The sequence below is a fragment of the Pezoporus occidentalis genome, unplaced genomic scaffold, assembly GCF_034315485.1.
Source record: "Pezoporus occidentalis ecotype Australia unplaced genomic scaffold, CSIRO_AGI_Poc_V1 ctg245, whole genome shotgun sequence".
Lineage (NCBI taxonomy): Eukaryota > Metazoa > Chordata > Aves > Psittaciformes > Psittacidae > Pezoporus > Pezoporus occidentalis.
Window position 1 is genome coordinate 612,048 of NW_026914340.1, and position 22,866 is coordinate 634,913.

The 22,866-nt window shown below is 48.2% G+C and overlaps 1 protein-coding gene across 2 annotated transcripts in view; it reads right to left on the reverse strand.

The window, feature by feature from the left end:
* Window positions 1-16,308, reverse strand: part of HHAT (hedgehog acyltransferase) — a 138,064-nt gene extending 121,756 nt beyond the window's left edge. For both annotated transcript variants that reach the window (XM_062622693.1, XM_062622691.1), the window contains exons 1-8: window positions 16,271-16,308; window positions 15,915-16,049; window positions 14,751-14,818; window positions 13,125-13,238; window positions 12,158-12,352; window positions 11,198-11,410; window positions 8,430-8,601; window positions 245-395 (exon numbers count right to left, since the gene is read on the reverse strand). In XM_062622693.1, the coding sequence (XP_062478677.1) occupies window positions 245-395; window positions 8,430-8,601; window positions 11,198-11,410; window positions 12,158-12,352; window positions 13,125-13,238; window positions 14,751-14,818; window positions 15,915-16,008 (1,007 nt within the window). In that variant the 5' untranslated portion in view covers window positions 16,009-16,049; window positions 16,271-16,308. The remainder of the gene's footprint in view (window positions 1-244; window positions 396-8,429; window positions 8,602-11,197; window positions 11,411-12,157; window positions 12,353-13,124; window positions 13,239-14,750; window positions 14,819-15,914; window positions 16,050-16,270) is intronic.
* Between the last annotated feature and the right edge of the window lie 6,558 nt (window positions 16,309-22,866).

The following is a 22,866-nucleotide window of genomic DNA, read 5'->3' on the forward strand; positions in this document are numbered from 1 at the left end:
AACAACTAAGAGGGTGAAAATGCTGAAAGGAATGCTTGCCCCTACCCTCCACAGTGGCAAGAGAGTAACCCTCAAACTGAAGTTCATTTAGAAAGTGCTACAGATGAATCACGGGGGTGAGGGGGAAAAAGCACAAGGACATGAAAGCCAGCATGTACGCGACCATGACAACACACAGGCATGTTCTTACTTCCTCGCTGCCACAGACCAGCAATAAGCTGTCTGAAAAGCAATAATGACTTACCTCCACATTTTAGTGAAGCTGTGCATCAGGCTCACACAGCAAGGCAGAGCTGGGGGTTTGAGTCCATCCATTTGAAGGAGGAGGGCAGGAACACCGTACAGAACCAGGTACTTCACATAAAAAAACAGCACTTGAGCTAAAGCCAGGCCACCTAAAACAACATAATAATGTCAACATCATGCCTTAACCAAGCTCTGAAATTGTTTTAAAACCTGTTAATACTGAGTTACTTCCAAGCCCTAAAGCAAGCATCATGAGGTGATGGGATATACAATACCTACTTTTGCAACAGCTACAGGACACAAGCACACACAGAACAGTACCATCATCCCAATATGAAGGAGTAAGTAAGCACCTGTAGCTCCACCTTCAAAATTCTTTGGCCTGTGTGGTTATTTATTGCTGTGAAAAACAAACAGTGACTTATGCTGAGCTAACAATCAGAACGTACCAAAGCAGGCATGGGGATAAATGTTATCTCTGCAAGTAACTCCAACCAACCATGCTCCACTTGCTCTTCCCGCACAGGTATCTTTGCAGCTTATCCTGACCTGCTCCGCACCCATCTCATGCACCATCAGGATTATCTGTGTCCCCCAAAACACCCCCTACAAGACCCCTCCTGCTCCAGCTGAAGCATAGAAGACTGTTACTCCACTTGGCAGAATGCTTGAGGCACGTACCAGGTTTTAAACCCCAAGACAAAGGACTCCTTGAGGTGCTTTAGCTGCCCGATTGCCAAAGGAAGTTTTGGCAGTGTGTTTGCCCACAGCTTAACCCCAGGACATGGCCCAAAACACAGCATCTTGCACAGGTGTGAGATGAAAACCATACTGGCTACTCTCAGAGGTATTCCTCTCAGAAGAGTAACAACCATAAAACACATAAATAACAGTGACTCATATTAACACTCTAAATGTTTTCTGCTGAATAAAATGGTATTTCACCAATAAATCATATGAAAAAAAATCCATATAAAGCAGCGGCCAACACCTTTATTGAAACCGGGGAGAGCCCACTCCTAAAGTGCCACTGATTTTGGGGAGCTTTTCCAGCTGACAGCTGACATCACTTAAATCTAATCCCAAAGGAGGGGAAGTAAAATTGTTACAGCTTGGAAGAGCAAAAAAAACAACCCCAAACTTGTAAAATGCAATCGTTAAACCTCCTTTCCAGTATTTTGCTTTCCCTCCCTGACACTACCAACCAGTGATTTGAGTGCAGTTCCTCAGATGTTTAATGTGATTTTAGAACTGCCCAGCAGCCCCTCCTTGGGGACACAGCTTTCAATCTGACTCCAGCAGTCCAAGGCCGTGATCACTTAAATAGTCTGCTCTGATTTTCGCTGGCAAAGCATCCCTTTTGCATTCTGCTGACTCATGGGTACACTATGGATGCCACCCAAAAGCTAAGCATTAAAAATTCATGCCATATATATAACAACCTAGGGTGAAACCTCGGCACTAATACTGCAAATTGCAAAACTCCCACCATCCTAAGCAGGGCCAGCATTTTGCTACTACAATACAACGTTTTTACGTTTAATATCATGATCCATGCGCACAATAAGAAACATCTGTGCCATGCAAGATGAAAACTGATGTTAGAACAAAACACCTAGACATGAAGCTCATGGTGGTTTCCTGCAGGGAAGCAGCCATCTAGTATTCAGTAGCATTCTTCCCAGAGGAAAACCATCAATCAGAAGCACAATTTGGATACCAGCCAATTAGCCACACATTAGATTACTGCTAAATCATCTACACAGCCAACTTTCTGCTTTAATTCCCATCTCAATTCAGTTTCTCATTTCTCTTCTGACAAATTTCATTGGAGAGCGGAATGCTGACACCCACACAAACCAATTATGAAGATCACAGCTGTCTGTGCACCGGTAAAATCCAAAACCCCTTTGGCTGTGCACGATGGAATGAGATTTACAGGAACAGACTACCACTCTCTTGAGACCTGAGAAAAATCACAGCACTCCAGACTGGTTTGCGTTGGAAGGGACCTTAAAGCTCATCCGGTTCCAATTCCCTGCCACGGGCAAGGACACCTTCCACTGGAGCAGCTTGCTCCAAGCCCCTGCGTCCAACCTGGCCTTGAACACTGCCAGGGATGGGGCATTAATAGAGCGACTTGAGCACTGAAGACCAAATTCTGTGATATTGGGTGTTTGAGAACTTGAGCCCTGATGGTAAATTTCCCTTTGTGCTCCATGTTTCAAGCTCAGGTGAAGCAGTGCACTTCTGGGCTGCAAGGGAGCAAATGCAAAGCAGCTGGAACATCTCAGGTACGCAGGAAGGGTTAAAGTCTGCCTGTTGCCAAGGCAGCCCGGCTGTTATGATGCTGGAATTTTGCCCTTAATTTTCCATGTGTGGCCAGAACTCTCACACAGCTGGCATGAGTTGAAGACCAATAAGGACTTAGCCTACATATTTTGATAGGCACCCTCACTGTTGTGAGTCTTAGAATTGCCACACACAGAGTAGCTACTGCCTGCCAGGTAATGACCTGTGATGTGATGTGATGCCTACATGTATTTAAGATACCAGTGGTATTAAGCTGTCTGCTAGGGAATGGTCATGACAACTTGGGTGTATGTTAATAGAGATGGTTGGTTTTCAGTTGTTTTCTTTTTTTTCTTAAACTTACCTATTATAACTTTGTATTTGAGAACCTGGAGTCTTTCATCACTGTACGTAAATGCTGGAGAGGGACTCTTCATCAGGGACTGCAGTGACAGGACAAGGGGTGATGGGTTCAAAGTGAAACAGGGCAAGTTCAGGTTAGATCTAAGGCAGAAGCTCTTCCCTGTGAGGGTGCTGAGGCGCTGGCACAGGGTGCCCAGAGGAGCTGTGGCTGCCCCATCCCTGGCAGTGCTCGAGGCCAGGTTGGACACAGCGGCTTGGAGCAAGCTGCTCTAGTGGAAGGGGTCCCTGCCCGGGGCAGGGAATTGGAACTGGATGAGCTTTAAGGTCCCTTCCAACCCAAACCACTCTGGGATCCTATGAATTTCAAGCTTTACAAGAACTTGCACAGAAGCAGCACCTTTAATTAGAAACAGACTATGGCAAGTGTATATTAAAAATACCTGTGAGGGAAGAAATTCTACATATATGCTCTCTTTTCCCCAGAATAAATTAATTCAAAGCACTCAGGGTTAATTTGTAGCTGAAATGTTTTAAGGGATAAAAACAAAACCAAGTTAAAACACTGGTACAATCTTAAACCTGTGCACTTCAGCAGCGAAGCTGACATCCCAGACTAAATTAACCAACTTGTACAGAAACGGGTATTTTCAGTCTGTCATCTTGCAAACCCTTAGAACGTTCTACATTTTCCTATGCTGTATGAATTGGCCTTTTTCTATTGGCCTTCACAGTTTTACCTTCCATACGTTTACTGCAAAGCTGCATTTTGCAACTTTCACAGGGCTTTGCTTCAAGAGTAATTAAAAGTCAGCATATCCACAGCATAGCAGCATTATTATTATTAGCTTTAGCTTCCACATTCTCAAAACTCTGCCTTGGACAGGGGCTCTCAAGCAGAACATTCTCCTAAGTAACTGACAGACGATTTGGATCCAGGTATTAGAAACCACACTTGGCATTTTTCTGTCCATTACCATCACCAAAACTCATGGGCAAGACTTGTGCCTTAGCAGGCAACTTTATGATGAGCACAGCAGGACAAACCTACCGCTTCCGCAGCTACACTGACCCTATGGCATTAATGATCGCAGATGCTTGTTTCTACCAAGGACCAGGGCGGGCTCATCAAGAACACTCATCTCGGAGACAAACAGACATTTCAGAAGGGTTCCTGGCACATGGCACAAGTCTGGGAGATAAAGACATTTAAAACAGCCCAGAATTTGTGGCCATGCTCAGCATATAGAGATGGGGAAGCAGGAAGAGGGGATGCTCAGAGCGATGGCATTTGTCTTCCCAGGTTACACTTGCATGTGATGGAGCCCTGCTGTCCTGGGGATGGCTGAACACCTGCCTGCCCTGGGGAAGGGGGGGGATTAATTCCATGCACTATGGCTTTTGCTTTACCTGTTACACTGTCTTTAACTCAACCACAAGTTTTCTCTCTTTTACCCTTCTGATTCTCTCCCCAGTCCTATCAAAAGACTGACTGAGCAACTACGTGGTGCTCTGTTGCCATCTGGGGTTAAGCTACAGCACATGAGTAAAAGAAAAGGAGCCAATACTGGAAGTTTAGCCTGCAGGAATGCTTATAAACCATTCACACACACACACACACACACTTCTTTGTATAAAGCAGTGAACTACCCAGTGGCTTAGGGAATAAAAATCTTACTAAGCTTTCCGAGTCACGTTTGTGTTTCCAGTTTTCAACTGACATCAAGATGCCAAATATTTTATCAGTCTCCCCATCATTATCTTGCAGGATGAAAAACAAACAAACAAACAAACCAACAGATTGCTTCTAGTATTCCATGACCATGTTTTTCTACAGTATTTAGCCCATGGAAGATGTGGATGCAGCCAGTTTGGGGTTTTTTTCCCATATTATGGACAAAAAACAGTTTTGACTGAAACCCCTCAAACTCCAGGGGCCACGGTGCAATATGATGCTTCCCTACTCATTAAAGGATCAATACGCAGAGGATGCAACCTGGTCTCTCTCAGAGGAGGCCACTAACCATGTACTTTCCTAGCTCCTTGATCCACATAAACTGTCCTTACTGACCGCTGCCAGGTTAGGAAACACAGGGAGAGGAGTAATCCAGGAAAAGATATGACCAGGAGAGAACTGAAGGTTCTACCTTGACATGAACTACAGATACCCTTCTGTTCACAATTCCCAACATGCTTATCACCCAGTTAATGACCTTGAAACTTGCCACTTCCCAATATAACCTATACATAACAGCAATTAAAGACATTGCACAGATACTTCAATCACAGCAGTTCTTCCATCGGTTTATTCAAGGGACAGGCTTCACCTACCCACACTACATAGCCAATAAAGAGACAAGGGGGATATTCAACAAGCAAAGGGGGAAGCAAAGCTACAGAGCCCCCTGAGCCTTTCAGACACCATGGTAACCCAAAAGCACACAGCCCAGCGGGGTTACCTGGACAGAAGGGGCCTTCCTCTCAAAAAGGAGAAACTCTGCACTGCCTTTGACATGCTCAAATTCAGAAGAGCAGGAGAACATACAAAACTGGGCCTCTGCAAGTGAACTGGAAGGAATGAGGTAACATAACCTATAGGGTAAGAGCACGCTTATAGCGACTCGGGTACTGGCTTCTAAAGGGCACGGAGAACAGAAGAATCTGAACATCTGACCTAAGAAGGTACTTGGTTTGGTTGCAAAAGGACCCAAGTTTGAAAAGGAAAGTTTAAAAACCGACCATATAATTCACAGACTGTACCAACAGTAGCTAACGCACGCAAACAGGGATATTGAGGGCAGCTTGCACCTCTGTTGCAGCTAAATACACAGGCTTCAAAGCCACCCACGCACTGTTTTGTATATTGCTGCTTCTAGAACCTCTCTTCCCAACTCCTTTTACACAAGAGAAAATACTTCTCTTACTGCTGGGTAACGCATTCTCCCAGGTACTGTTTCTTCTTCCTTTTATCCCTGTGTGCGCTCAGTAATGTTTCTTTAGGTAAATTCAGCCATAAATAACATTGTGCAATGACATTTTTAAACATGCACTGCAACTCAGTCAGGGTTTGGGATTTTACTTCTTTGCTGTCTCACCTCACAGGTACACCAGACAAAGTGCTGCGGAACACAGGACAGCTTCCCACTTCTGAGGTGTAGATAGACTGACCATCATTACCCTCGAGCTGCTGAGAGCAGGATCTCACAGCACTGCTGTCCTTACCCACACCGCTGGCATTTATTGCCCATTGGTCAAAGACACCCCAGAAGAAAATGCAGGAGCAGTTCTAGTCTCCCCAGTTAGGGCTGACTGCACAACAGCCTCACACCTAAGCTTCCCAGGCTATGGGGGCAGCCAGGGATCACAGGGTAAGTGGATGCTCCGTGCTGCTTTGAAGCTGCTGTAGTTAAATAAGAAACCCAAAATGAACAGCAAGCCCAGCAGCACAGAAAGGCTGATGTACCATGTGGTTAATCCTCCCCAGTCAACAACAAGCTGCTTCCTTGGTCTCAAGACTCAGCTATCTGATGCAATAGGTTTTAATAAGAGAGAATGCAAGGTAACAGAGGGGTGTGTTTGGCTGTGCACAAGAACTGCCATAGAAGCATGGGAAGATCCGTAAGGATCAGGTAAGGATCAACAGAAAAGAAACCCATACCAGTATCCTTACTCCCATATCAGTGGCTCCCTAAAGCAAGTGGCCTGTCACTGGTTTGAGTCTGAGACCCGTATAATCATTGTGGCAAAACCTGCAGAGAACACCCTGTCAGAAGTGACAAATTCCGCCTCACTCTCACTTGCAGTGTATTTTAACCACGGGCTTTCACTGCTAAAAAGACAAAGCTCACCTAGAGCAGGGTCACACTTTGAAGAGCAGGGATCGATCCCCCAGAGGACTAATTCAAATGATCATATTTTAATCAGGCGGTTTCAGAGTCCAGACTTACTCAAACACTGTCTTTCATCACCTGTTGCTTTGAGGCATCTCAGCCTTTCCTAATCATTTGTTCAAAATGCATTTTAATTGCTTTCAAATAAATAAACACACAGCCTACTTAGCTACTGCCTGGAAAATTACTCCCCCCCTTAACATCAACCCTGGTAGCCTTGAAGGGAAGGAGAGATCTGCCAGTAACACCAAAGCCAGAATGCTCTGTCCCTAATTCTGCAGCCTTGCCTGCCTTATCCAGTGGCCAGCTTTCTGTCAGACATACAGACAACACCAGGAGCTAACAGATTTAACTCATCAATTCCCTGACATTTAGAATAGGGGATGAAAACTCAGAATCCACTTTCTATACAGTGACTGAGTTAGGAGGGGTAGAATAAACCATAGAGGCAAACCTCTCACTTTCTGCTCTCCATCTGCTCTTGCTCTTTTTTTTTACATATATATATATATATATATATAAATACACAAATATAGATTGTGTATGCATACACAGAGTGCGCACATTGCCCTCTGCTGACCAAAGTCCAATCCACAAGTGCCCTCCAACACACACTGATCATCATACATGATGTGCAATGAATGTTTGCCAGGACCATACAGTGTTGGTATCAGCTCCTGGTACTTGCTGGTACAGGAAGAGGCGCCTCGCTCTATTCAGCAATCACCAAGGCTTTTTCAGAACACAGTTTTAAGGCCTGGGGTTTCTCCACTTTGGTTCCTCCTACCTGGTGATCCAAAGAAAAGCCTTTCCCTGTGAGGAGGGTGCTGAGGCGCTGGCACAGGGTGCCCAGAGAAGCTGTGGCTGCCCCATCCCTGGCAGTGTTCAAGGCCAGGTTGGACACAGGGGCTTGGAGCAAGCTGCTCTAGTGGAAGGGGTCCCTGCCTGTGGCAGGGGGTTGGAACTGGATGAGCTTTAAGGTCCTTTCCAACCCAAACTATTCTGTGATAGCGGGGGGGGGGGAATCAAACTAACCACGTGCAACAGTCGCTTATGGGTTAACCTACATCTATGGAGCACTCTAAGCCCTTTCCCTTTCCAGTTACATTTATCAGTGCTCATTTTAGTTCCCATCACAGTTGGGCATTTTAATGAAACACCAGAGAGGTGGGAGGGGACAGAAGTGGGCGAAGTGAAGCAGGGAAAGAGCAATTCCTTCTCCCTGCTCTTTTCACGAGTGCTGTCATTTTATCTTTCAATATGAATACAGAGCTGAAGCATCAAACAGAAGGAGGCCAATAAACACTTTAGTTCCTAACATCTGCCCTCCTCCATCCCTATACCAAAACTCTTTTAAGTGTCCAGTTCTATGGGAAACCACTTTAGACCAAAGTTTTGAAGCACACTTTAGGTTGGAAAATATACAGAATGGTTTTTAATTTAGGAAGCAGCTCAGTCAGTTTAACCATAAGCTTCTCAGAGGATCTACATGCTACATGAAGTCCAGAAGACTGCCTTTCTGACAGTGACTGGCCATAATGTACTATTCCTAAGTTCCAACAGAGGGACACGAGAGAAGTAGACTGGGGGTCTCGAAGCAGGGGGGGGAAAGAAGATTTCTGCTGCTGTTTCTGTACTCACCCAAGGCCCAGTATGATGCAGCTTCCAAAGGAGGAGCACTGCTGCAGAGAGCATGGATATACATGAGGTGAATCATCAGCTCAGCCAGGCACCACCAAAAGAAAATACGCATCACGCCCACCATTAAGATCCTAAGATTGGTCTTCAAACTGAAGGCTTCTTGGCTCCTCATCTGAAAAAGAAACCCAGAGAGGTGATATGGCACGTAACTGTGGTACTCACATACCAACCTCCGAGAACTTGATTAAATTTCATTTGCTGTTCATTCCCAAGGGGACCACCTGACAGTGCCATTTGCTAATTCCTGACCTGACCTCTCCATTCTCAATCTCAGTACGCTGCAGAAATCAAGAGATCACACATGGCCATAAACTGCACCTAACTTACAGGAAAGGCCAAGTGCTGTTAACATGGATAGGATCCAGACACGAGATGCTTTTTAGCTCCTGTGACTTCATCAATCTTTAGAGATGATCAAAAGAAGCTTAAAGAAAACACAGCTATGAAGGAGAAGGTTTTCCAAGCAGCAGCCCTACCAGAACACAAACAATTAACTGCTGGCTCTTAAAGTAGCTCCAACTTCTACTCGCTACATGGGACTGATTTCAGGACAGCTCTCCATTCTTCTCCTGTAGCATTGCCAAGATCTGCCAGACCTATATGATGTGCTGAGCAAATGGCAGTTAACCACAAGTTAAACATCAGGTAAGAAAAAGTTTGCGGCTGGCAGGTTTCTTACGATGTCCCAAACTATAGTAAACACACTGACATGCTTTTACCCTCTTTCCACAATAAAACAGAATATGCTCAAACAAGAGAAACATAGGATTGCCTAAAAACTTATTCACGTTTTGTACATCTATTACTGTGCATGTGTGCTCATCCACTTTATCCCAGTGATGTTAGCTACAGACATCACAGAATGCTTTGAGTTGGAAAGGACCTTAAGATCAACCAATGTCCGGTGAGCAAGGACACCTCACACTAGATGGTATCACCCAAGGCTCAGTCCAACCTGGCCTTTAACACTGCCAGGGATGGGGCAGCCACAGCTTCTCTGGGCACCCTGTGCCAGGGAAGAGCTTCTGCCTTAGATCTAACCTGAACTCGCCCTGTTTCAGTCTGAACCCATCACCCCTTGTCCTGTGGCTGCAGTCCCTGCTGAAGAGTCCCTCCCCAGCATCCTTGCAGCCCCCTTCAGACACTGGAAGCTGCTCTGAGGTCTCCAAGCAGCTTCTCTTCTCCAGGCTGAACAGCCCCAGTGTTCTCAGCCTGTCTTCGAAGGGGAGGTCACACATCACAGGTGGTGATTCCACTTCTTACTCAAGTGTGCAAGAAAACCAGGAAAACATTAAACAACACGGAAATGTGGGGTTTTCCCTCGTCATGTAAAATCAGGCTTGAAAAGCAGCCTGCAAGGCCCTAGGAGAAGACGTTCAGTAAGTTAGGTCAGTCTTTCACATTTTAACATGCTAACCACCTCATTTAGCCTGAAGAAAAGCCTTCCAAGTAATCATCAGCTGTTTTCACACCACCAAGATGGGAAACTCAGGAACTCCCAACATAAACCAGCAGCTTTCTGAGGCTCTAGAACCTGTTTCAGAGTTAACAGCCAGATGCTGCTGACGATGTTACCTTCTTCTGCCTAACTGAGGAGAGGCAAACAAAAATCCAGCCCAGCAGCTGCAAGCTAGAATTATGAGCATTTGAAGACTCTAACAACGTGTGTCACTGGGTCCCTGGTTGAAGGGATAAGTCTGATGTTGGACAAAAAAACATCCTGTAAAGCAGAACTTGGGGAGGAAGGTTCGTCCTCAAGTTGATACCCAGGAGACGGTTGAATTCCCAGTGCTACACTCAAAGTCGTTCCTAGAACGTGATTTTGTATTTTCAAAACCATGCTGAAGACAGCTTTAGACACCCAAACAATTCTTAACCTCCAAGGAGTCCAAGTAAAAACTGAGATCTTTCAAACCATCAGTAAGGAGGAAAGCTATTACAGCAGCAGTTAGAGATGTCTGTACTGAAGTCAAAATGGGCAGGACTGAAAACTCCTTTTCTGGAGGTTTTTTCTGTTTCCAAAGTACCTCATTGAGGGGAAAACTATTTCAGACAGAAACAGCTATCACATTCTGATAGGGGAAACTTATCAGCCAGCCAGGAAAAGCTGCTTGGCTTTCTTTCCACCTTCTCTAACACTGGAGTCTAACATACCCCCCTCCAACCAAGCACTAGATATAAACACTTTGGACAACATATGCTGACTAAATATGTTAGTTACCAGCCCAAAGTGAGTTCATTGGGCCATGGCTGCCATACAAGCGTGAATACCCAAGACTGGTTTCCAACTATGGCCTTCCCTTTCGCATGCAGCGTACTTCAACACTTAAAAGGACAACAGATAAAGAGGAACACTGGGAACACCTTCTGTCTGAAAGTCTCATCTGCATCAATTTCTGTCAAGTAGGAAACCAGAAAATAAACAGAAACTCAGGCTTACCAGTAAACTGCATTACAAAACACACCGATAAAAGAGCATCTCATGGAAAACTGGATGAACCTGCCTACCTAACATTCTCGTGATCGGTATTAGAATCTCTCAAGATCACCCTATCATGCTTTAATCTATTCCTCAAAGCATGGGGTCTGCATCTAGATTTGGCAGCTGGAAAGAGATCACCATCCACTTCCAATAGTTCTTCACCCAATTCACTCGAGGCACAGACGCACTAAAAATCAGTAACTGTGATGTAAAAAAGCTCTGTTACCTGCTTACTGAATTCATCAAAATTCATAAGGGGCCCGTTGTGGAAGGTGGGGTAATAAAAGACATATGCCAGCATCCAGAGGAACGAGTGGGATGACTTCTGGGCAGGTCCATGCCAGCAGTACTCCAGGCTGAAGCTAGTGCAGAAGAGGCAGCGGACAGACAGGGTGAAGAGCAGCAGGTAATACTCATTCTCAGTGTCGTACCACTTCCTCTGCAACACAAAATAAAGCCAGAACCTGATGGGGCAAGTCTGGGATTTCTGTATGGCTGGACAGCGATGGCCACCCAGATCCTCCCTTTCAGGGTCACCAGCAGCAGGAAGCAACTACATCTAACAGCAGTTGGCACAAGCATCTGAAGTGAGCATTAACACATGAACAAGCAGCACCGGAGGGATGGAACTGATGGAGAAAGGGGGCCTCCAGAGCTACTGCCACCAGCATAAAGAGCCAACAGTTTCATTTCAGTAACATATTAGGTTGTGCATAATTGTGATAGCAGGAGACCTATTCTTACAGGAACGGCATTATCTCCCTCAGATTTGGCCCAGTACTACAATACCCAAACCAGCTGGCAGCACTGCTGTCAGCAAAGGGACTGCTAGGGCTGAAGCCAAAGGCTGCAGTTCAGATCCGAAAAGAATCAGTCACTCCTGAGAAAGCTCAAGGCTGGAAAGATGTTACTGAACCTTTTGCTTGACTAAGGATACAAACCCAAAAGCTAGCACCTTAAACTGGTACAATTACAGCTTCAAAGAACTGGAGATGCATTTACTAGAGCACTAGTAAAGCACTGTCATACATCAGCTCTGCTGAACACCACTTACACATACTTCATCTCAATGCACTGACCAGCATGACTGAGAAATAAAACCAGTACTTTGTCAAAACCAGAGCTGCCATAGTGGGCACCCACCACCATAATTAATTCAATGCTTAATCAGTCCCTCTCTCATTACCTTGGCTTCTTCCACAGCTGGTATACGTAAGGTGGATAGCAGGGTAAGGGAGCACAACCACGTCAGGACCGACAGCTGAAACTGAGCCACAGCAAACGAAATGGTTGTATGCAACAGGATGACAGCAAAGCCCTTGATTCCCAGTAGCAACCAGCAGGCAGCCATTCCATAAACCATCAAGCACCATGGTTTATACTGTTAAAGAAAAATGAACAGGTTTTAGTTTGATTATTTCTAATGAAAAACAACCAACCAACCCCTCAGTATCTGGGCTGTCCTACACAGGGTCGACAGTGGAAACAAATGCAGTCAACAAGGTTAAGAACAAACATAGAATCATAGTCAGTTGGGTTGGAAAAGCCCTTTAAGCTCATCCAGTCCAACCACTCCCCAGCACTGCCAAGATCACCACTAACCTATGGCACTGAGGGCCTCGTATGAACACCTCCAGGGACGGCGATTCCAACGCTTGCCTGGGAAGCCATATAGGGAACCCATAAAGGATGGGGATACACAGAAGGGGTTTCTGTAGCAGCGTGTATGAAATCGAGAGTCTCCCTGATCTGGAGGAGAACACGAGTTCCTCCTTTCCTTCCCCAGACCAGCAAGTGGGATACCACATGCCAGTCACTTCTCACAATCATACATTCATTGAGCAGCCATGCCAAAACCCAAGCAGTCATCACCTCACAGTCTTGGAAAGGAATACCTACCACCTTCTTTGGTGCAGAGGTCAAATGACACTGGTTAACGGCTCACAACAAAGCACAGGTTTTCATGGGCTGGAGGCTCACGTCTCCAGACACTGAGGCAACGCGCTCACCTGAACATCATCACAGACGCACTCACACAATTCACCCCCCAGAATGGGATTTTCCACACTCGGTGGGCTCAGTGCCACATTTCCCATGCCCAAGTAAACCGAAACCCACAGAAACCCCCTGCTGCGTAGACACTCCTTACATACCTTCTCCACCAAGAGCCTGGACACTTGTGATACCAGCAGGTGACCAGCCAGAAGCCACAGTATACGTTCCCTTCCCCATTCGATCCAGTAGCTCCACTCGAAGTCCAGGGGGTCCTGGGGCACCAAGGGAACCGGTCACTGTGTGTATCTGGCCCTAAAAGCATGTTCTTACAGGAAACACCTACACACTAGGTCCATTACCCAACACCACAGACCTCCGCATCGGCAGAACGTCACTTCAGCAATCCAACTGGATCACTTACAGCAGTGAGCTCTGACAGCATCATTCTGACTTCCAATGGTGTGAAATGCAGAGAAAGAGCTTTAGGTGGTGTCACAACTCCTAAGCCCCTCAGTTGGTGACGAACCTGACCAGTAATCACTGCCTTGCCGCTCCCAGATGCCAGGGAGTTTTCTAACTACAAAGACAGGCACCCCCCGCACACACATCCTCCCCAGGACATGGGGAACAGGCTGGTGAGTGCACAGAGATGCAGGCTGCAGCAAGGGTCCTCAAGTCTTCCTGTCCAGCAGGGCCTCACTTGGGTTCCTCATTAGAAAGCTTCTCAGGAAACAACAAATTACAGTGTGCTACCACTGATCTGCGTCATCTCTTCAAAGCCAACAAAGTCAGGTCTTTGCTTGCTCCCATCCTTTTAATGTTAGGACTCTCTTTTCCATGTACACAGGAAAAAAAACAAAACAAACACATTTTGAGCTACACTGAAGCCGTGCAAAGTTTAGCCAGGAACTTGCATTTATTTCAACTTGGCTGAAAAGGCACCTTGCTGGAAGAGGAGTTTCGCTCCCCAGTTCAACAAAGCCCAGGTGGGATCACATGAAGTGAGGTCAGCTGCAGGTTCCTGCGACATGGGGGGTTTATCTACATTGTTTAAGAGGGATCAGCTGGTGGCCTTGTGTCCTATACAAAGCCCCACCAAAAGTGCATCTCCACAAGGGCTTTATGGCTTCCTTGAGAGCACATGTGAAGGGTCCCTCACCAGGGCCTGAACACCAAAATACTTCCACAGCTGTGCGTGCCTGGTCTTGTGCAAATCATTCTCAATATTAGTAACATGTACCAGCACTATTTCAGAAGGATGTGAGGTCAAAAGCACATGGTGAGGTTGCTTTTTGGCTTTCTTATTAGTTTGGGGTGTTTTTTTTATACCAACCATGTTTCTTTAAGCCTGTATGCCTCACAAATCTGTTCTCCTCTATGCTGTACTACAGACCGAGCAAGAGGAAAACGTGTGTTCACTGATCTTAAGCCGATGTTATCCAGAACACCCAGCGAGAGGAAAAAGAGGGAAAGGCTGCAGGAAACCCCAAAGGGGACGATAGTTTTTAAGGCCAAAGAGCAAACCAGAAGGTTATTCAGTAATTAACAAAGGAGAAATGCTTAGTGCAGGGGTCAAGGAGCCAAACTTGGGTTGTGGTTTTCAGATCTAGACACACCTGGTAAGTTCCTCAGGAGACACAGACTGAAACTGACTATGAACACCCATATCTGCACAGTTACTACAAGCTCTGAAGCTAGATCAGAAGCTCAGGTGAGCAGAAAACATGGAGACATGTGTTTGCTGCCACAAAATAAAAGATGCTGTTACCTGTCACCCATCCTACCTTTTTGAGGCCCCGAAAGAGAGTCCCTGGTTCCAGCCCAAACTCCGTGTCCATCGCAGCTTCATACTCTGCAGAGAAGAGTAAACCTTTGCTAAGGACACAGCAGCCAGAGCAGGGAGAATCACAGAACAGTTTGGGTTGGAAAGGACCTTAAGATCATCCAGTTCCACCCCCTGCCATGGGCAGGGACCCGGCACACCACACCATGTCACCCAAGGCTCACCTAATGTGACGGTCAGGGCTGTGGCCTCTGCTGCACGCTCCCGAAAGGCCTCCACTGATGGAGGCACTGAAGCACTTCACCATGTCACCACTCACCAGGTGAGCTGCCCAACCAAGCCATGGCTCTGCCCTGCAGCAAAGGCACTGAACTGCTCACAACTATGCTTGCCCCTGGCCACACGGGACCTGTGCTAATCCTCATTTCCCCTCTTTAAGGGCTACCTGGTTTCTCCCAGCAGAGCAGAAGGGACGCACAAACCTGCCACTGACCAGTACAGCAGAGCAGGGCTAAGCTGCTCTGAGAAGCCACCTCCGGAACCCACCCGCATGCAGCCTGTTGCCATGGGTGGGTGCAGAGCCCTGTACCCAGCACCTCCTTCAGGGCCCTGCCTTTCCGGCACTCCTGTTCTTCCCTTCAGCTTTTCTGAGAGGCAGCTAGGGTCATTAACGTAGAACACCTGGCTGATTAAACCCGAACAGCGGGCAATACCCATTTCCCTAACGAGGCTCTCTAACTAGCTATACTCCTACCAGGTAATACCACCTTAAAATACCAACGGGCTAGAACACAGCTGCTTTTCACATGGAAACTCTACATAACTTGTTTACCCCCACCCCGCACAACACAGCCCCACCGAACCAAAACCACTAGAGCAGCTACCAAGAAATTACTCAAGGCACACGCAGGTGTCTGGAAACAAACCGACCCCAAAGCTGCACAGACGAGGCTCTGAGCCCCCCTCTCCCCCGACACCCTTGCCAAGAGCCCTAGGACCAGGCTCTCCGCCCCGCTGGCACATGGCTGCTGCCGTTGCTTCCTCGCACAGGGCTGGCTGGCAGGCAGGAGGAGCACGGGCGCTCCGTGCAGGGCACCAAAGCAGACCCCAACTCGGAGAACGACTCCAGCGAGCGCCGGAGCGCGCACCCCCGTCACGGGCTTACCTCGGGACGCTCGGTGCGCCTCGTAGAACGCGTAGAGGTGCGAGCCCACGGCGAGGAGCCCGTAGAGGCGCATTTCCCAGGCCGGCAGCAGCATCGAGCTGGTTGCTGCTCCCAGCGCACCCGCCGGCCGCCTCCCTGTGGGGAGACGGAGCACGGCCACGACACCCGGACCCCGGCGGCCGCCAACCAGCGCCCCTCAGGCCGCCGCGCTGCCGGGCCCCGCCGGGAGGCCCCTGGGCCGAGGGCTCAGCACGGCCCGGGCCCGGTGGGGAGGAAGCGGGCCAGGGCCGTCCCCCGGCTGCTCCCGCCGACCCGAGACCGAGGGGAACGGAGAGGGGACCCCGCTCCCCGCTCACCTGAGCAGGGCTCCGCCGCCGGGAGCCGAAGGAGCAGCAGCAGCCGCGGGCCCGGTGGAGCCGAGACTCAGCCGCGCAGGCAGCGGCGCGACCCCGCCGGCCCCTCGCGAGCGCCCGGACGGCGCCGGAGGGCGGGAGAGGGGCGGAGCTCAGCTGCGGCCCTTGCGCGCCCTCTCCCGGCCGCCTGCGCCGGCCCCGCCGCTCCTCGTAGCGGGCTCGGCGGGGAGAGCGCGGCCGGGCGGCGCCGGGGCCGTGCCCGTTAACACCGGGGCAAGCACGGAGGGCTGGGACCAGACCAACCGGGTGTGTGCGGCAGCCGCTCGCAGACTGCGCTCGGTCGCCCGCCGGCTGGAGAGCAAGGTACCCTAGCGCAGGGATGCCGGGTTTACAGTCACCACTACACAAGCTGAGCTCCTGGCGAGGCTGAAGAGCATCGCCAAAGCTGGAAGTGCTGGGACTGACAGCCCCTTCATGGATCAGCCTGCGTTTTAGCAAGGGTTCCCTCCTCCTGGCACTTCACACGCAGCTAACAAACCTCACTGCTCCTAGTGTTGCAAACAGGTTGACTCACAGAACAGTTTGGGTTGGAAGGGACCTTCAAACTTCATCCGGTTCCAACCCCCTGCAATGAGCACGGACACCTTCATCTAGATCGGGTTGCCCAGAGGCAGATCCAGCCTGGCCTGGAATGTCTCCAGGGATGGAGCATCCGGTAATTTTTAATGAGGGAAACAGTTCATATCCTTTTGGATGCTGTTGTGCCAGACCTTCAAGATCCTCCTATAAAAGAGCACCCCTGATCTCCCTGAGGCCTGCTTTGCTTATTCCAATTCCTGGTTCCTGATCTTGGAAAGCCAGGCTCATGTCTGATGCTCCAGGTGAAGTCCCATCAGTACAAGGGTCAAGTCTTCCCTATCTGAACCCAGACACGCACCTCTGGTGCCTCTGAGAATCACATCTGTCTATCAGAGCCACGTGGTGGTCCTTAAGCATTTTGTCTTTTGCCTCCAGTTTTCCTTCCCACCTCTCTTTGCCAGGGAATGACTCCCCTCCAGTTTACAGTGCCAGCTGTGACGCCCCCTAGGTGGATACTGCATTTGCTCGGTGGAGCTGCTGTAAAATCTCAAGGTCAGGTGCGTTCGCCTCTGTAATGCCCAGACCCTCGTCCCTGCTGACACTGCTCCCCCAGTTTCTGCCCTCGGCAAGTTAGTCAGTCCCTTACCCCCGAGAAAAGACAAATACGTGACACCACCTCAGAACAGCACAGGAGCAGCAGTCCTGGCTGTGTAAAACCATTCCCACTCGGCACCGCAGCCGCTAAGGGTCAGCAGAGCCTGCGTTTTCCTGCAGCTCTGCGGTTTCTGGTCACCGGTGTGAAGTCGGCGCAGGCAGCAGGCCCTCTAGATGGCTGCCTAACACAAACGGTGTGCGTGCAGGAGCCCTGCTGCAGCCTGAGGTCTAACGAGTTACAGCTTTCACACCAATCACACTGAAAAGGGCGGCGTTGTCATTAGTTATGGGGTGACACGGAGCTGTTGGAGCAAGTCCAGAGGAGGCCACGAGGATGCTCAGGGGCTGCAGCACCTCCCATATGGAGACAGGCTGAGAACATTGGGGCTGTTCAGCCTGGAGAAGAGAAGCTGCGTGGAGACCTCAGAGCAGCTTCCAGTGTCTGAAGGGGGCTACAGGGATGCTGGAGAGGGACTCTTCATCAGGGACTGCAGCCATAGGACAAGGGGTGATGGGTTCAAAGTGAAACAGGGCGAGTTCAGGTTAGATCTAAGGCAGAAGCTCTTCCCTGTGAGGGTGCTGAGGCACTGGCACAGGGTGCCCAGAGAAGCTGTGGCTGCCCCATCCCTGGCAGTGTTCAAGGGCAGGTTGGACACAGGGGCTTGGAGCAAGCTGCTCCAGTGGAAGGTGTCCCTGCCCGTGGCAGGGGTTGGACCTGGGTGAGCTTTAAGGTCCCTTCCAACCCAAACCATTCTATAATTTATGACATCCAGGAGCCCACACAGGCTCTGTGGCCAGGTGAGCAGCTACCCTTCCACAAAGGTCACTGCCAAGCCCATGGAGCAGAAACACTGACAAACCCCAGCAGTGGTCCCAGTGGAAGCTCTCACTGCCTGGACTTTTCTACTAGACGATTATTTTTTTTCCTGCCTCTTATATTGAGGATGTTATATAGCAAAATGTGACCAAAACCTCAAGATTAGCTGTAAACCAAGATGCTGAACAGCCTGGCACAAATACCTACACATTGACACGGTCCTCACCATTTTAGATGCACAAATAAAAGCGAGTTCTGCTGCTACAGTCACTGGCAGGCAGTGGAGGAACCCGAGTGTAACAACCCTAGACAAGCAGCAGCAGAAAGCCCCACTTCTCATTTGATCTGCAAGAAGCAGAGTGTTTAAACATCTCTTGCCCAGTGTCCCAACAGCTGCAGAGGCCCGGTATCCTCTCAAGGCATCTGCCCTTTAGGAAGAAAGCAGGGTGATGCTGTCTACCCATGCAGCAGGTTTCTCTGAGGCCAAAAAGAGAATCCATGTGGGGCAGAGGGATGATTTGTGATGGTAGGTTTCTCTGGGACACATTCAGAGCACCACTGTTGCTGCCAGAACGGCTACAGAGTGCAAAAGCACCAACTGCCAAAAAGGTCTATGTCTGTCTTCACTGCTGGGAGCCAGCAGGAAGGCGTCCAGCCCCCACCACAGCCTTGGTGAACACTGGAGGGTGCACTGCCAGCCTCTTGCAGACCAGTTCAAGCATCACTAGAAAACTGTCTCTAGCAGATGCTCATGGCCCTTTGATTATTCCTATGCTCTTTTGAAGCAACCGCACGCGAGTTGAAAGCGTTGGGCTTTCACTGTCAAGTAGTGAGAGTCTCCTTTCTTATGTGATCAGCTGTAGGCATGATCAGATGAAAGTGAAGCAAACAATTCCGGAATCAAGGAGGAGAGAGGCAGCAGGAGGCTTTTGGAAAGGGCCCTTACTCTTGCCTTTCGTGCAAGTTCTTCTGCGGTCTGCTTGCTGCAGAACTGTACATTTCTAGGGCATGGGCATGGGCATGGCCAAGGGGACGAGGCAGGGTGGATGTGTAAAAGGCAGGGAGGCGGCCAAGTGGGCATTTTGCAGCTGGGAAGGCAAAACAAAGCTTGTGGTTTTGAGGAAAGCCTTATTTTCAACTTGTCAGTTGTTTCACATGCAGTTAAGCTGTCAAAATGAGTATTTACGAATCCAGCAGTACAGTCCTCAGGCAGACTAAAGCATCGAGCTTCTCACTGTTTTTCTGAATACAAAGTCCCTGTGGGAATTACAAGCAGTGCCCCTAGAGCTCTCCCTCACAAGCTGAGAGCTCACAGTATTGAGCCAAGCCTCTTGTTTTCATTCAGCCTCGAAACCACACGGTAACGCCCCCCGTGTGCAACATCTGAATGTCGGGACAAGATCAGCACCCACTGAGAGTCTGCAGATTAGAAGTCCAGCAACAGACAGGAGGATGAGCCATGTACATTCACACAGCTATGACAAGAAGTCTCCACGTAGCAAAACAGCAGTATTAAAACAGGGAGAGTCAGAAACGTTAAAGGTGTGGCATTTACAAAGAGAGCCAAGTGAGCCTTCCGATAGCCAAGTTAAATATGACACAGCTGAGGTTAACACCAGCCCTCCCTTTGGAGATCTCAGACAGGAAGTTATGGACTCTAGGAAGAGAACATCAAGTTTGGCCTTTTTGTCTTGTTGGGCTTGGCAAACGTTACACTAAATTGGTCAGCACTGCAGGTGGCTCCATCTTTCCAGGTTCCTCTCTCCTCTGACCCCCAGCCCTCAAACTGGCTCTTTATGAAGTGCAAGCCTACCCCCCCTCCCATCACCTTCAGTTGTATCTATGTAAGTATTGCCTATAAAGAGACCCTTGCAGTCACAAAGTCAGTATTTCTGTACACGCAGATATCATCATTTTCCTGGCTTCCTTTTAGTGAATCACTTGCATCCTTGAGAACTTGTTTCAAGCTCGGAGGCTGGAAAATTCCCAGCTTCTGATTGGGAATTCATAAGGTTACTTTGGGGAAAAAACACAGTAAATTTGTATTGTAACTAAGCAGCTCACTGCCGGATCCATGCTGAACATCTCAGAGGCTTCCTCGTCGATACGCTGCCTGCTTTGCTGAACTAAAGAGCCTTTCCATGGATTTCCTTACCCATTCTTCCCTCCAATGAAAGCAGTATTGGAAGCAAAGTCATACAGCCCTGCTCTCACCGTGGATGTGGAGTCCACTTGTGTACAGTTACTATAGCTGGCGTGAGGTTCAACTCTGCTGCCTTGATCGTGTCTGAGTCTAAGTTAACCATGCTTGAGCCTTAGTTTCCAACTAGTCAGCTATTAAACACAAAGGTGGGTTTGGTTTTTCTCCTTCCCACAATACTCCTTAGAAGCTGTCTAGCTTTAAGTGTGGAATGATGGGAGTTAAGGGGATGGCGAGTCAGCTCCCATGTACCTCAGTGATCCTATTGAAACCTGCCATGATTATTAGCAAGGAAGCTGATAATCCACTATTGGAGTATTTAAACCCCTCGGTATTTCGGTTTTAGTGGTGGCCTTGGCAGTGCTGGGTTAATGTTGGACTCAATGACCTTAAAGGTCTTTTCCAATCTAAATGATTCCGTGATTCTGTTTCAGTATCTTAGCCATCCTTGGGCAGAACAGATGGTCTAGTCCAAACATAGGGGAAAGGATTCTTAAGAAACATCCCTACTTCAGGTATTACATTGCTTACCATTTTTAATGGTTATGTTAGTGGAATAAAATTCAGAAAAAAAAGATGGCCAGGTCACAGCCAGTTTACTTATATTAATATTATAATAGTTTATGTATAACAGCCAGTCTATTATCATTTACATTATTACAAATGATGGCAAGACTCTCACCTGACCTCCAACAGGGCAAAATGTAAGCGATCCAAAAGGTGTTCCGAATTTAGTTGTACTGAGGCTGTAAATCAGATGCAAATCTCATTCTATTACACATTACACACATCTTTTTCGGTGGCATAAGGAATCACTCCTATGTGTGCACACCTGTATTTAATCCATAGCTATCTTGCTGAAAGCATTGACTTTTGAATCAGCTCAGTGAAGGGAATAAAGGTAGAAAAATCCATCTCAGATTACTATATGATAAGTGACAAAACCTGTCCAGAGAGAATGGCCTCTCTTAGTGCCTACCGAGCAAGTTTCCAAACTTCCCATCTCTTCACATCGCTTCCCTACATGAGCAGCCAATACAGGATCAGTTCAGCTACCACAGCCACCTTAGAATCACAGAATCCCAGACTGGTTTGGGTTGGGAAGGACCCTAAAATCATCCAGTTCCAACCCCCTGCCACGGGCAGGGACACCTTCCACTGGAGCAGCTTGCTCCAAGCCCCTGTGTCCAGCCTGGCCTTGAACACTGCCAGAGAAGGGGCAAGCCACAGCTTCCCTGGGCACCCTGTGCCAAGTCATAATGAAGCTGACTTTGGGATGCAGATGTTTTGTTTTGCTTCTGTGTTTATGTAACAGGTCATAGATGCATATAAGAAGTGCTCTGTCATACTGGAAGCCTTTCTTGGATTGCTCTTGGGATTACGACTTTCTATAGGAAAAAGAACTCTGAAGCTCTGCTGGTGCCTGTGTGAAACGCCAGCAACATCCCACCCTTTGCAGATAATGTTTTTGTACAGTGGTGCTAAAAATACTAGCAAAAATTGCATTTAACTCATAAATATTTACAGCTATTTGAAATGCCAGAATTTTGCTCTGTGACTAGCACAAATCAACTGAGTAACACTGTGTACAATAAAAAAAGTGGGTCATTGCCAGCTGGGGCTTATAACTGCAACATGATTTGCAAATACATCCAACTGCTGCCTCAGGACAAGGTGCTGCTTTCAGTGCACAATGTCTTCATCGACAACTTGAGATTTGGAACAGGGTTCAAAGCTCACATCCACCATGAGGTGCCATAAACCTCCTGCTTTATTTAGGCTGAGCTGATAGGTTTTTACTGGAAAATGAGAAGAGGATTCGCCTCTTCAAAACGGCACCTTGACATGGAAAAGGACCAGCCCATCCAAACAATGCGAGCCCTACTATACAGATCATACTCTAGGCTGCCCGGAGGGGACAACTTAGAGCCATCATCTCTGGAGAGTGGTTTACACAGTTGAGTCAGTGGAGATTTAGTGCCAAACACAAAGACAATTGTGTGGAAGCCTGAAAACCAGAAACATCTTTTCCCTTGTTAGTGCTTTTTGTCAGATGAGAGCCCTTCCATGGAAAAGCGGAGAGTTCTCTTTCCCCAGCACGTTGTTTTTCCCGAGCTCACTTCTCTTACAGAGACAGGTAGGAAAGCTGAAGATGAAAAGAATGCAAGATCTGTCCCTCTCACATCCTGAGGTTTGCTCTGAGCTTTACATTGTGCCAAAGGGGCCTAACTATTTGTATTTTAAACAAAAAGAGGCAATTTCCTTTCAGGGCGTGGAGCGCAGGACCTGCTCTGGCTGGGGGGGGGCAAGCATCACTCAGGGTGCACAGAGGGACCATCACAGATCCCA